The sequence below is a fragment of the Pezoporus wallicus genome, unplaced genomic scaffold, assembly GCF_028554395.1.
Source record: "Pezoporus wallicus isolate ANWC-B61680 ecotype Strahan unplaced genomic scaffold, APGP_CSIRO_Pwel_v1 contig_7545, whole genome shotgun sequence".
NCBI lineage: Eukaryota > Metazoa > Chordata > Aves > Psittaciformes > Psittacidae > Pezoporus > Pezoporus wallicus.
In genome coordinates, this window is record NW_026642398.1 from 5,519,476 (window position 1) to 5,533,753 (window position 14,278).

Here is a 14,278-nt window from a genome sequence, read left to right on the forward strand (position 1 = left end):
CAATGCCACCACATGTCAACAAAGCTTCAAAAGAGAAATTGTAAAAGCTTTGAATTAAGGAACAACCTAGCTCTATGAAAAATCTATGGGCCAAATCCTTGTATATGTATAAAAAATAGAAGCTACTGAAGTTAACAGCTTTTGAAGATGTGCAGCATTTTTCCTATTTGTTTTTACATAAGGATTGTGCTATTTTCAGCCTGCTTACAAGAAGTTTTACCATAGCCAGAAAGATTCATGTCTCCCTAGAATCCATCTTTCTCTGGGTTACCAAATTGAAGAAAAACAACTTGCCAATTGAAACTAAAGCAAAAGAAGTGACTGATGTAAACCAGTTGCATCATCCCAAGTTCAGCCCTGTACTGGTCCAGCCTCCAAGCCATGCATGATTCAGCAGTTTTGCTGTGCCATCAGGTACTTTGGAAGCAGATATTGCAGTTCTTCATGCAGAAATACATTTCTACTCTCCCAAGTGAAGCAACAGCCAATGTGCAATGGTGCATGGGTGCTGTGCTAACAGTTTATCGGAGAATAAAACTGGCTCTATCACCCTTCAATGACAACAAACTGATTGCCTGGAAAGGTAGTGACAATTTTTTGGCTGATGTTTGCATGTGAAACCACTTCTGCAGAAAATATTCACACTGAAGTTTACTCCAAGCAGCAGCCCAGTTGCACCCAGTGCACCAGAAGCTATGCCAAAGGTTGTCCTCTCCTTTTTCATCCTAACCTCTGTAACGCATGCCTCCTTTCTTCTACTCCAGCCATGTAAAACAAAGGTATGTGTCACTGGCAGGGTGTCAGTAGGAAGTGGGACCTGTGTGTTGGTAACACACAGAAGGAGATGGTGGTCCCCAGGCATGTGCCATTTCTATGTAAATAAATGGGTACATGAGGTATTGTCCTTCATCTGTCATCTGACCCTGCATTTCATCCCTCAGAGCTAGCCTAGAAGCAAAACATAACCCACAGATAAGAGGATCTATCCTGAAAACATGAGCTCTAGTGTGGTCATTTTGGATTCAGAGCATCCAGGCTGTTCAAGATCAGAGCAGGCAGAGAAACTGTAAAAACATCCCTGGTACAAGGTGCTCTAAGAGATCTAGGTGAGTCCAAGGAGAGAAGGAAACAGAGGTTCTTGGGCCCAGCCTCATGAAGTGAGAGGCAGACATCGCACAGAGAGCTCAGGAGAAACTTTGTTCTCTCTAGGCTTTTCCCATGGGTTTCACCATGAGGTAGGATCTGACTGAGAATGACAGAGGGCTAGTTCTAGGGCTGTGTGTTAGAGACTAGAGTCTAGTCCTGATGATCAGCAGCGAAGACTGAAGTGTGGTATTGAAAATTAAACAGGTATGCCAATGCTCATTTCCCAGCTTAGACCACATTAATCAAGAGATGACAGTAATGATACCTGAATCTCATGTCTAAGCTGTGGACAGCCATACTTTTGTTGTACTAGTGTACTATTCTTTCCTTTGGGTAATTAAACTGTTGGCCTATGACAGTGCCAGCGGGCCTGTAATTTAAGTCTTGGAATCTGTGCATAGAGGAATTTTTGGCTGCTGTTAATGGATGGATTTCTATTAGAGTTGAAAATACTGCTTGTTCAAGGCCTTTCCAAAAACAGGGTGGCAAAACAAGGAGACTTAACATCCTAGCTCAGGAAAAAAACAAATTGTACATTGGCAGTGGATGAAGATTCTCCTTTTATTTTAAATCCTCTGTAAAATCAGAGCAATGGGTCAATTCCAGCATTCAGCCTATTTAATTAGCGATTTCAGAGTAATCATGGTAATGAGCCAAGTCGGCAAAGATGTCGTTTGGGTTCTTGCAGTTCAGGTTGCAGAAGCAAGCATTGATCCACATGATTTTCCAGGAAAACTCAGTTCCGTCTGGGCACTGGAACCTCACTTCAATAGTCTTGGACTTGTAGGGTGTGCAGCACCTATTGTCTGTGCAGACACCACAGTACTTGGGTCTATATGGACTTTTGCTCACACATCCTGAGATGGTGTAGTTCGTTGGTTCATTGGCCCTGTAGACAGCCAAGCACTTCTTCCCAGGCTAAATCAGAACAGAAAAGAGACAGGTTAATATATCTTGCTGACACAAGTAGGACCTTCCCCTTACTTAAAGGGTTTTGAAGCTGTTAGGAAGCATTTTACAGCCCTGATCTAGAAGCTGTGGCAGTTTTACATGCTTAGACACATGAATCTAAAAGCTGCAAGTAGGGTACTTGCAAATGCAGCTCATAGCCATGACCAGCAGCGCACCAGTGTTCTTCCACTAGCTGAGTCCCAGGTCCATCTGAACAGTGAGCACAGTGGACTTGGCTTGCCTTTCCTTGCAAGGACCCTCTGGCTGGAACTAAAGCTCTCAAGGGGTTATTTTCACACCGGCATGTGGAAGCACAGGGGGGACATGTTCTTGACCTCTTTGCAGCACAGAAAGTCCATGTAGAAGTGCAGCCTTCAGATGCCTGAATGCTGCCAAACAACAGCTAACCCCGTGTCCAGACAAAGCTCCGGGGCTGTGCATAGGGGCAGTCCCCACCTTAATGTGCTTGGTGATATCCACCTCGCAGGGCCGCATGTTGCACAGGCGGCTCTCCTTCAGGAGCCGGCACTGGTCGTTGTCATTGGAAATCCTGGTGGAGATGCCCAGCCCGCAGGTCTTTGAGCAGGGACTCCAGGGGGAGGTGTGCACGATGCAGTTCTTCTGCCAGGCTTCATCCTCTCCCTCGTACGCTGCGGGGACCAGATTAACCCCATGTTATTCAGCCGCAACAGCTCTCCATATTAAACCCCCTCTCCCCAGCTCATTACACATTCAGGCCACTAACCCTGAAATCACAGCGGAGTGGCTCAGCATTCCCGTGAACCCTCTCATCCCACCCCCTTTGCTGCTGACCTACTTTGTGTCAGACCCTCTGGTGCTGCGAGCGCTTGGGGCCAGGGCTCATTTCTTTATCTCCCTTTGCAGCCTCACACAAGGGGTCCTTGTCTGGGACCCCCAGGTGCTGCCACAATGCAAACAATTACAGACAGTGCAGAAAAGGGATGAAGGTTTATTTCTGAGCCCATTCAATTGATTCTGTAACAGAAAGTGGTCAACAGCCTGCTGGATGGCCGAGGGGCTTGGGAAGCAGCCACTGCCTTTCAGTAGGAGGAAGAGCAGCTTGAATAGCTCTCAGAGGGCTCAGCAGCTACTTGAAGAAGGGGTGGGCTCTCTTTTGAAAGCAGCTGACAACCCCAGTTCAGGTTCCTTCACAGCCTCGGCCAAGGTCCCCACTGGTCTTTGACTCACAGTACAGCCTGCAGGCAAAGCTCTGATAGAAACTGCTGTGCTGAGCTCTCTCAGTATTAGGTTTATTACTCTATTAGTTATTCTGTTAAATGTAGTAACTGTTAGCCTTGCTTTTATAAGGCTTCTACTTATGAGAGAAAAGGTCAGGCAAGGAAAGCTGTGTTATGCCCATTTTGGGACACAGGCCATGAAGACATAAGTTTAATTTCAGTAGTAGATGTTTTGAATTTGGACCTACAGTTCAAAGCTACCACGGACATGTGAGGGTGAAACTCTAGTGGGTTTAACCCACAAAATGGAGACTGAGGCTTTGTTTTGTGCAGCAAAAATACAGATTAAGGACTGGGAATAAAACCTTTACCAGTAAGGAACCAAAATCCTGGTTTACAGCAAGCATTCCATGTGTCCTTGAGCTCTGCTTTTGTGAGATAGTCTAAAATATGGAGCTAATGTGGCTAATGTCATTACATTGCATCACAGGGTGTCATGAGGATAAATTTAAGACGTATGGCAGGGTAAGTCCATCTTGAGCCTTTGGGATCAGAGGCAAATGGCGCCAGCTCTGTGCAGTGAGCTACATGATCCTCACTATGAATGTGAGTGTGAGGAAAGAAGATACTTTATGTGATACATAATGTAGTTCAATAATGTCAGAATTCAGTTCAATCAGTCCAGAACTGTGAACTGGCAGTGAAGGTTCCACAGTAAATGTTTTCAAGGTGTTATGTAAGTTTGGGACTACTAAAATACAGGGACTTTAAAATCACAGAATCCCAGACTGGTTTGGGTTGGAAAGGACCTTAAAGCTCACCCAGTTCCAACCCCCTGCCATGGGCAGGGACACCTTCCCCTAGAGCAGGTTGCTCAAAGCCCTCTCCAACCTGGTTTTGAATGTTTCCAGGGATGAGGTAGCCACAGCTTCTCTGGGTAACCTGTGCAGTGCCTCAGCACCCTTACAGGGAAGAATTCTTCCTTATATTGAGTCTATAACCCAGACAGAAAGACTCAGTCCCAAATTAAACTGCTTTGCAGAGGGCCCAGACTGAATACAAACTGGTGATGTAAAAAGGACTTGTGACATCTTCCAAGTGCCAGCAGATGTGTGCTTCAGAGGGGGCTTTGTCACACAGGCATGCTTGGTGAATCTCACATTGCTGCTGAGCAGTTCAAGAACACCGCTGTGTTTCACATGTCCTCTCCTTCACTACATGCTGGAGTCTCTGTGCCTCATTCACACAAAGACCAGATGCCTGCTGCTACAAGCTGATACTTTGGCTTTAGACTGACTTCCAGTTGCCCATTGACAGGGAAGTCCACTTCAGTCCAACCATACCTGCGGAAGAGATGTGTCGTGGAGATGTCTTCCTGATCTTCTTGGAGTCATCACAAATCCACTGCTCGCAGCACTTCCCTGCTAACTTAATCAGCTTTGGGTTTGGGCACCAGACAAGGGGAGGACGTGAGTTTGTGCACATGGGAATACAGCCCACGGCCCCATTAATGCACGTGCAGTTGTATTTGCAGTTGGGCTGAAACGTGTCCCCATTGTTATACCTGACCCCGTTGAGGACACATCCTACACCAACAATCTCTGAAAGGAAAGAAGAAGAGAGAAAGATACACAGATCACTGTTAGAATAATGCTGATGTGCTGCTGTACCAAGCTGCTCCCTGGCTAATGGAGCCAACATGGAGACATGGCTGTGGGATGATGTGGTCAGCGTGATGCTGAGCCAAATGTGGTTACACCATCTAGGAAAAAGTTTTCATTCTGAATCACAGCAAAAAAAAAGAAGAATCTTTTAATGCGTCATGGAGAAAAGAAGTGTGTTTTATCCATGAATTCTCATTTAAAAATCATTTTGTAGCCTGCTGGCAAAAGAAGGAGCAATAAAAGTAATTAAATAAGTATTGGGTGAAATCTAATGTTTTCAGGGATATATGGGAGGACCACATGGAGTTGCAAATATGACTCAGCTCTTCACAACACCTTCTGAAGCAACAGCAGAACACCCAAGTGAGGAAGTGCTTAAAATGGCACTAGAATCCTATATTTAGGCAACTTCAGTTTATCACAGAACAGTTTTCTTGGAAAATGAAGTAATACATTATAAGGCCACAAAACCCGGTATTTTATGAATATTTTAAAATAAAATCACAAAAAAAAAAAAATCAAACTTTTTGCTTGCCCATGAACAGAAATCGCATTGGTTCAAAAAGCAGCCACTTCTTATTTCAAAGTTGTAACAGTTATTTGGAACCAGTGACACAAATCTAATGGAAAATTCAAGGTTCACTTTCTTGTCTGTTCACACGGAGGCAGTGTGCATGCACCGATCAGGTTGCTTAAGTTTTGAGTCTGGTTGAAAATGGAGCTGCAATGTGGCTGCTTCAAGGCTAACATGGATTGAAAGGCTGGGTTCAAATTCTGAAAAGGCTTCCTAATTTTAGAATGGGCTGAATGAAAACATCAAACACAAATCCCTTTTTCTGTACAAAAATGAGAGCTCTTGCTATTTGAAGGGCAGGTTCAGCTCCAATTTTGATCATGCTTCTGTCTTTGTATTGAAGAGACATCACTCAGTGCTGGAGCTGGAGTTGAGAACTCAGCTAAACTTCGAGGTGTACACACAGATTATGACAGCTCAAGAGAATGCTGTATTATCTGGTACTCTGCTACCAGCATATCCCTCCTGGACTGTGTTAAATCAGCCTCATGCAGGTCTCATACATCGGGAGGTTCATCATGAGAACATCCTGAACATACACAAAGGAGCTGTTTAATGCTTTCATGTAGAACCTCGTTGAATCTGCATCTAAGTTAGGCTCTTTGGGAGCACATAGCTCTTCCTGTCACATCCCTGGTCCCGTGCACAATGCCTGCCTCCCCACCTGAGCATGTGCTCAGCATCCTGCTGTCTCTGCTTCGGTGCAGAAAAAAGCCAACAAAAGGAGATGTGTATTGAGGCTCCTATCTGATGTCCAGGTGACCAGATCTTGGACGCATCTCACCATGCCAGTCCAGACACAACTTGAATTTCTCACATTCTCACCCCATTCATTTTCCCAGCACCTGAAAGAATTCTGTGATCTTTCAGGATCTTTATTTTCCACAAATTCCATTGTTTCTGTAGTCCTGCATGCACTGGATTCTCTAGACCTGGCTTTTTGGCATCCAGCTGCAAAGCAAATTCCTCACAGCAGTTGGTCCCCAACACCCAGCTCAAGAGCCCCACTCTTGCCTTCAGTCACCCTGTGGTCCCAGCAGTATCTGATCTGGTGTGATCAGAGTGGAGTGATGTGATCTATGTATGATGTGATCTGTATATGTCCCAGTGCATGAAAAGAACATGTCAGCAGATCCTGTCATGTGCATCTATCTGGATGCTGAAGCAAGGGGAAGACCACAGCTTTCTGTGGCAGCCAGAGACAAGCCACTCCACTTCCTAACTATGGGAAGACCTACTTCACATGCCCTTCAGCTCTGCACACCACAGTGCCCCTCGCCTTATAGCCATGAATGTCACATAATAGGGAATATAATAGGGAATTAAGGCTGTGTGGAGACCTCATAGCAGCCTTCCAGTATCTGAAGGGGGGCTACAGGGGTGCTGGGGAGGGACTCTTCATTAGGGACTTTAGTTATAGGACAAGGGGTAATGGGTTAAAACTTAAACAGGGGAAGTTTAGATTGGATATAAGGAAGAAGTTCTCTACTGTAAGGGTGGTGAGGCACTGGAATGGATTGCCCAAGGAAGTTGTGAATGTTCCATCCCTGGCGGTGTTCAAGGCCAGGTTGGACAGAGCATTGGGTGAGATGGTTTAGTGTGAGGTGTCCCTGCCCATGGCAGGGGGGTTGGAATTGGGTGATCATAAGGTCCTTCAAACCCTAACTATTCTATGATTCTATTCTATGATTCTATTATATTGTTGTGGCAGCAGGGGGGTTGGAAGTGGATGATCTTGCAGTCCTTTCCAACCCAAAACTTTCTATGATTCTGTAATTCTACGTTTCTATGATGTGAAAGTGCAGATTGAGAATCCTTCCAGGCCAAACTGGGGAAGCTGGGGATCAACCTTCCTACAGCACAGTGCTGTTGTCACAGGACATACTGAATGCCTGTCGTGTATGGGAGGACTACACCCCCCCTCCCCCAGAATATCCAACCAAGAAATCAAGCATTTAAATACACAAATGTGAAGCGACATGAATGTTTCCAAAGAAGTCTAGGAAGGCTGAGGTAGCTTTGAGACAACATCCAGCTGGTTTGCCTCTCCCAGCACAGGGCCAGCTGTAACAATGCCATTCTTGACACGTTTGTCTAACCTGTTCTTACAGACCTCCCACGAATGCTTCACACGCACTCCAGACAATACATTTGAATAATTTCATATCCTCTTTTCTTAACCTTAGATCTTTTCTAATCTTAAAAATCACTGTTTAAGCTTACGTCACATACCTTCTTTTCTTGTTATTTTGTCCGCACACTACAAAATCTGTTTAGATTGCTCTTTCTGCATGCTTGTTTTTTCGTGGATAAGCTAATGCAAAGCCAAGCTTATTTTTTACCACTCTTCCTTACAACCCCTAGTATTTCTGTCAGCTATCCCAAACCTCTTTACTCCTTAGAGTTGCCCCTTCAAAGCTTCTGCTGATATTCTAAGTTTATTGAAGCCCAGTGTTTGCAATCTTTCCTCTTTCCTGTGGATCAGTTATTCTATCCATCTCACAAGCAGCTCTCCTCCAGGTTTCCTTCCAATCTGCATTTTCTATTAGTACCATTTGTGGTCATATTCCTCCAAGTGACATTTTCCTTTTTATGAACCTAAAGTTGTAACCAGTATCTTCTAATATCATGCTAAACAGTCAGCATCATTTCTGATCAGCGACCTCTGTAGATTTATTCATGATCCTTTCACTTTTAATCATTCCCAGAGTAATGATTTTCAATCATTTATGGCATTTCTGAGCAGGTTGGATTCCCCCCATGTTCTGGATCTCAGAACAAGTGGACATAACCCAGACATACAAACATTACCTCATTTCTTTTTGCATAAAAACATTCCAGTCACATGAATTATCCCACCAAGATTTTCTTATGACAGGCAGGAAGAAATCCTTCTGCTTCATGGCAGCTGACATGTCTGTAAGATTAAGGCTCAGACCTCAATTTGTCACCAAGAAAATTTGCTAGGAGATGATTCAACCCCAACCCTATTGGACAGGATACCACATGCTATATTTCTCAGGGATCCACTACTGAGAATAAACCAGAAGTGTTCCTTACTGTAGACACCCACACTGCTTGTCTTTAAAGACAACTGTATATCTATGTTTCCTTCATGCCCAACACCCTACAGCACCTTTTACTATTGCAGGGTATATAAAATCATCTACTTCTAAATCTGAAGACCTTCAGATGCTGGCTGCTCATTGCTCTTTGCTGCAGTCAACTCAAAGAGCACAAATTCAGATGCCATTTCTCATCCAGCCAGCTGCCCTGAAATGAAGACAGCTATAAGGAAATGGAAGGTGGTGAACAGAGGAGCTGATGAGCGTACAGTCAAGTATCTAATGAGATAAATCTCAGCCACTGCTCAAACTGAGGGGAGCTGCCAGTGCTTGTCTAAGTCAAAAATATATGTACATCACTTACGTGCACATACTCCTATTTCGTACCTAGGTCTGTCTCCACTGTAGTCACAGTACAAGCCCCTGTGGAAGTCACAAGTGTCGGCCTCAGTGCATCTCTCTCCACGCTGCTTGGCACACGTCTTGCAGCAGTCGCAGCCATCTGTGACCAGGCTGATGCCCACCGAGCACCGAGGTGGGGACTTCGGACATTCACATGGCCACTTACAGTACTGAGCCCGCGTGTAGGTCTCTGTTGTGGTGGGGGTCATGGTGGTGGCGGTGGTCTGGGCAATGGCCTACAAACAAAGAAACACAGCTTGGAGAGCGTTTCAGAGAAGGTTCTTGCAAACCCTTTGGTGACTAGTCCTCAATTATAATCCCCTTTGGTCTGCAAGGAAACTAATGGGTAAATGTCAAAGAGACATGGAAAGGGAGCTGTCACTGCTGTCATGTATCTCTCAGATACCAGGTTAGGGCAAATGCTCTGCAGCTCAGATTGGTATCTAAACTGCGTTGCCCCAGTTTGCTGTACTCAGCCTTTTCCAGACCTCTCCTCCCTAAACAGAGGTCTCTCTCCATAAGCAAACGTGTCAAACCCTCCCTCTGACACATGAGAAGAAGGTGTGGTGTGTCCAGGCTGTGCTACCCTGTGGTGCCTGGCTCTGACAAAGGATTGTGCCACCTATAGCTTGTCCTTGTTGATTGAGAGATGGCTCTAGGGCCTCTCTTGGCTACTTAAAGGCTTACATGTGCATCAGTCATTGATAAAGGTAAAGGGTATCATGTTACAGTGGGAAAGCTCATGTGGGCCTGTTTGGCCTCATCTTCTTCAGGTTTATCCATATTTGTGTGGGTCTTGAATCCAAAACACTGGATCTCATAAATCCACAAGGGTACGAGGAATAGACCTGTGAGTCCACCATCCTCACAGCCACTCATGGACATCTGTGTTGTACGAATGATCTGAACCCACAGACCTAGCACTCCATCATGGATGCCCTGAGGATGTCTTGGTCATTTTCTCTCTTCTTCTGATACTGATAATAGCACAACTGCTGCCTTACAATGTCCTAGTCCTTTGACTTGAGTAGAGATGAGGTTAAGGAAGGAAAAAGAACCTCTGAAGCCAAAATCTGGCTGTCTGTGAGCACCATAATTCACAAGTTCACCCATCTCTGTCTGAAAAATATATTGCTTATCTATCATCTCCATCCCTATAACACAAAACACATGCAGTTCAGCTCCCTGACAGAGTCCTAGTCCTAAACCACAGTATGGCTATAACAATTAAAATTAATTAATTAATTTATAACTTAATTAATTAATTAAAGTCATCTATTTCTTCTAAGCACTCTGACAACCACCCTTATCCAACCTTCACAGTGTCCAGTCTACCATATTCAGCAGAAACACTCTCTGTGCATCCTAAAGTAGTCATGAGACTCTTGGATTTATGATGGGCTCTTCCAGATCTCACTGGAGTTCCCATGATATTTCCCTCACCCACGAAATCAAACAACTGGAATATTTCTGCAGTGATTTTCCACCTCTGTCTTTTGACACATGCTGTTGTCCTACACGGAGCCACTGTGGGAACTCTAAGTTGGATGAGTGCAAGTGAATCTTCATAATGTTAGTGCTTCTTCCATTAGCCATGCACAAATATTTGCCAGCATGGTGAGAAAGGAAGGAGAACTTTTATGGGGAGGATACTGCCAAGTTTCCACTTCCTGATCTCCATTTCCTTGGCAAGCAAGGAAAAAAAAAAAAAATCCCACAAGTACAAGTTAATTAAAAATCTGATAATCAGATTAAAAATCTGATCAAAGTAAATCAAGGTATAAAAGGGATTTTGTGTAACAAAGTGATGCTACTCCAGCAGACACGTTCAGGTCACTATTACTGAGATAATGGAGAGCTGCGGTACCTCAGCTGATAGAAACCCACAGAGGGCAGAGTTTCATTGCCTTCTGCGTTCTCCAGTCCCTGCAGAGCAAACTCTGGATGACATTTAACAGCACCAGCCATGCTTGTGATTCTGGAAGGGTGCAAATCAGCCCAGTGACAAGCAAAAAGGTGCCTTTTCTACCAGGATTACTGCATGGAAAACTGGAGCTGCACATGGGAGTCAAGCAGGGCTCAGAACTTCAGGTACAGAAACAAACAAGGTTATTTATGGGCTATCAAAAGCAGCCAGAGCATGACCCTGCTTGGGTACATGAGGTCCAGAAAGACCTTTATTGTGACAAGAAGTGAGGGCTGAAATAGTATGTAGCTCTACAAAGTTCAGACAAGGAAAGTCAAGGACTGGAAATTACTAAGGCAATTCCATCCATTCATAGAATGGTTTTGGTTGGAAGTGACCTTAAAGATCATCCAATTCCAACCCCCTGCCATGGTCAGAGACACCTTCCACTAGAGCAGGTTCCTCAAAGCCCCATCTAACCTGGTTTTGAATGTTTCCAGGGATGGGGCACAGCTTCTCTGGGCAACCTGTTGTAGTGCCTCATTACCCTCACAGTAAAGAATTTCTTCCTTATATGTAATCTAAATTTCCCCTTTTTCAGTTTAAAGCCATTCTCCCTTGCCTTATCACTACATATGCTTGTAAAAAACCCTCTCCAACTTTCCTGTAGTCCCTGTTTAGGTACTGGGAGGCTGCTTTCCTCCAGGCTGAACAAGCCCAACTCTCTCAGCCTGTCTTCACAGGAGAGCTGCACCAGCCCTCTGATCATCCTTGTGGCCTCCTCTGGACTCACTCCAAGTCCACATCCTTCTCATGCTGCTTCCTCAGAGCTGAACACAGTACACCAGGTGAAGTGTCTCAAAGGCAGAGTAGAGGGGCAGGATCACCTCCTTCGACCTGCTGGTCACGCTCCTTTTGATGCAGAACAGGATACGGTTGGCTCTCTGGGTTGCAAGTGCACGTTTGTGGATCATGTTGAACTTTCTGTCAGTCATTCCTGGCTAACTTGTACTGCACTATATATTCCCCAGTGTTTTGTCCTCTTTACAGTTTCAGATGACTCAAACAAAAGGCTTTCCATGAAGAAAATGTCTTAACTCAAGGCTTTACAGGTTAATGCATCCCCAAGCACTGCAATCCCACAGCTGATGAGATGAATACCTCTGCAAAGCCCTTTTACTGTCTTCTGCAGCATCCTTGTTAAAAGACACAGACTTTATTAAAGCACATTTCTAAACCTGCTGCTATTGCTTTATCTTAGGGTGTATTTAAACATCTTAGTAATTAGTTACCCTCTATACAGAACACTAAATTGTTAACACATTGATAATCACTGCCAAATAGGCAGTGTTTGCTCTGGGTATAGTTCCCAATTCCATTAAGACCCCCCTTACAAACAGCTGGCCTTAAAGTTGGCTTAAAATCACCTTTAAAGTCATGTTTCAACTAAAACATACCAGTATAATTTACTCCCAATTTAAGCCTCTTTGATGCTGCCAAAGTTGTTAAAAGAGGAACATTCAAATCAATGAAAAGCCCTGGCCTTTTAACAGCAGCATTCCTCATTCCACTAGCAGTAATTTGAATAGGTACAATAATCTGTCACTTGAGAAGAGAGGCCTCTACAAGTGCAATAAACCTATTTACTTTGTTGCTGATCATTAAAAAAAAGTGCTTAATAATCAAATCCAGGTACACAGAAAAAATTCACACAGCTATTTAAAGAGCCCACTGCTATGGCCCAACCCTGTGAGTAAATCCCTTCACAGCCCCTTATTTCTATTGTCAACATGAGCAAGCAAACAGCTTCTACCCTGTGTAGATATGAAAGTGTGAATCAACACACGTAGCAAAGAGGAACCTTGCTAGTCCTGTGGTTTTAGTTAATAGATGAAGGACTGAGGCTGAATTCTTGTAAAGCACTGAGTAGCTGGGAATCGTGCTGGTTTGCGATGGACGTGAATTTAGAGTAAATTATTTAACAGACCTTTCTCTAGGTCTAAAACCTGAGCTGGCCAAGAAGACTTTTCACATGTCCTTTCAATTATTAACTGTTGTAATTCCTGATGTGCCAGCTGAAGGATCCAGTGGTATATCTAAGTCAGCCATAGGAAGGACACATGGTGTGGACTACATGAGCATCTTCAATTAATCAGTGTGGGCAGGCATCAAAATACTATGACTGCCATATTTTGCTAATAGGGAAGGCATGGAGAGGTGGACATGACACCATGTCCTAGGCTCCACTGCAACCCAACCAAAACCCAGCCTTTGAAAACTGCTGTCCATTGGATACTAGAAAAAATATACAACCTGAGCAGCTTCCAAGCACTGCTCGTCTCCTCTCTTAAGTCCCTCAGAGCTTTGCTATGGGAGAAACAATTCTGTAGATTTAGGAGATTCTTGGCTTTTCCTTTTCCATGGTCAGCTTTCACAGCTGGAATATCTAAATTCCTTTAGAAAAGTAATCCAGCCCTACTACTTCAATGTCCCATAACGTTTTGAGATACAGACACTTCGTTATGAATAGGTATGATGGTTAAGACATCATGAATAATGCTTTATAAATACCACAATAAAACTTTTGGCTATCAACAGGAAATCAGACTGTAATGGCCTTCATCAATGGACATCCTTACCTGGAAGCAAACAAACAAAAGACTATCAAGTAATTTAAGGTTTCAGGAACCATGACTTTATGGCAAATGTAACGTGTAGGAGGACAGTGGGATAGTTAATCAATCCAAAACGAGAATGAAGAGAAATTTAAGACCAAAAAACACAGTGATGGAGATTTGACAAGTTTATTTTAAAATGTTAGAAACATAAAAGAATGTGCCTGCTAATAAGTTAGCTTTTCCAGGTACTTGTATTTAACCTGTTTTGCATCACTCCTCTTCCATCTTGCGGTCTGCAGATTTGTTTTCTTGAATGCTAAGGAGAATATATTCCACCACTATTTATTAATGGGTTTGTAATTTTGCTGCTTTTGGAAGTACAAGTCCATTCTCATTAAAACATGATGAAGCCTTTCTCGACCTGCCATGGTTGATAACTCTCTATTAAAGTCGCTCCTGATTTATGCTTGGCAAGCTCCAAAACGGCTTTCTTTTTGCATCTGCAGAGAGTATTATTTCACTAGCAACAATTCCCAGCTGATTTCTGTGTTCACATCCAAGAAGACAGAAGGAGAAAATAAAAACATCATTACTTAGTACCCAACATCACCACAAATTCAGTGTTTTTAATAGCCATGAGGCTTACTATCCAAGTCTTAAAGATACAAAATGCATAGGACTATTCAGTAGCATGTTCTACCTACTGGCAAAGTATGGTTTCAATTTGTTGGAAAATACTGTAATTGTAAGTTT

The 14,278-nt window shown here is 43.7% G+C and overlaps 1 protein-coding gene across 2 annotated transcripts in view; it reads right to left on the reverse strand.

Moving 5' to 3' along the window:
• Positions 1–1,693: 1,693 nt before the first annotated feature.
• CCN4 (cellular communication network factor 4) overlaps positions 1,694–14,278 on the reverse strand; it is a 35,793-nt gene continuing 23,208 nt past the window's right edge. The window contains exons 2-5 of one of the 2 annotated variants that reach the window (XM_057429827.1): positions 8,964–9,237; positions 4,640–4,897; positions 2,554–2,747; positions 1,694–2,064 (exon numbers count right to left, since the gene is read on the reverse strand). In XM_057429827.1, the coding sequence (XP_057285810.1) occupies positions 1,765–2,064; positions 2,554–2,747; positions 4,640–4,897; positions 8,964–9,237 (1,026 nt within the window). In that variant the 3' untranslated portion in view covers positions 1,694–1,764. Of the gene's footprint in view, positions 2,065–2,553; positions 2,748–4,639; positions 4,898–8,963; positions 9,238–14,278 lie in introns of those variants that run through there. The other variant, XM_057429828.1, reaches the window with a different exon arrangement.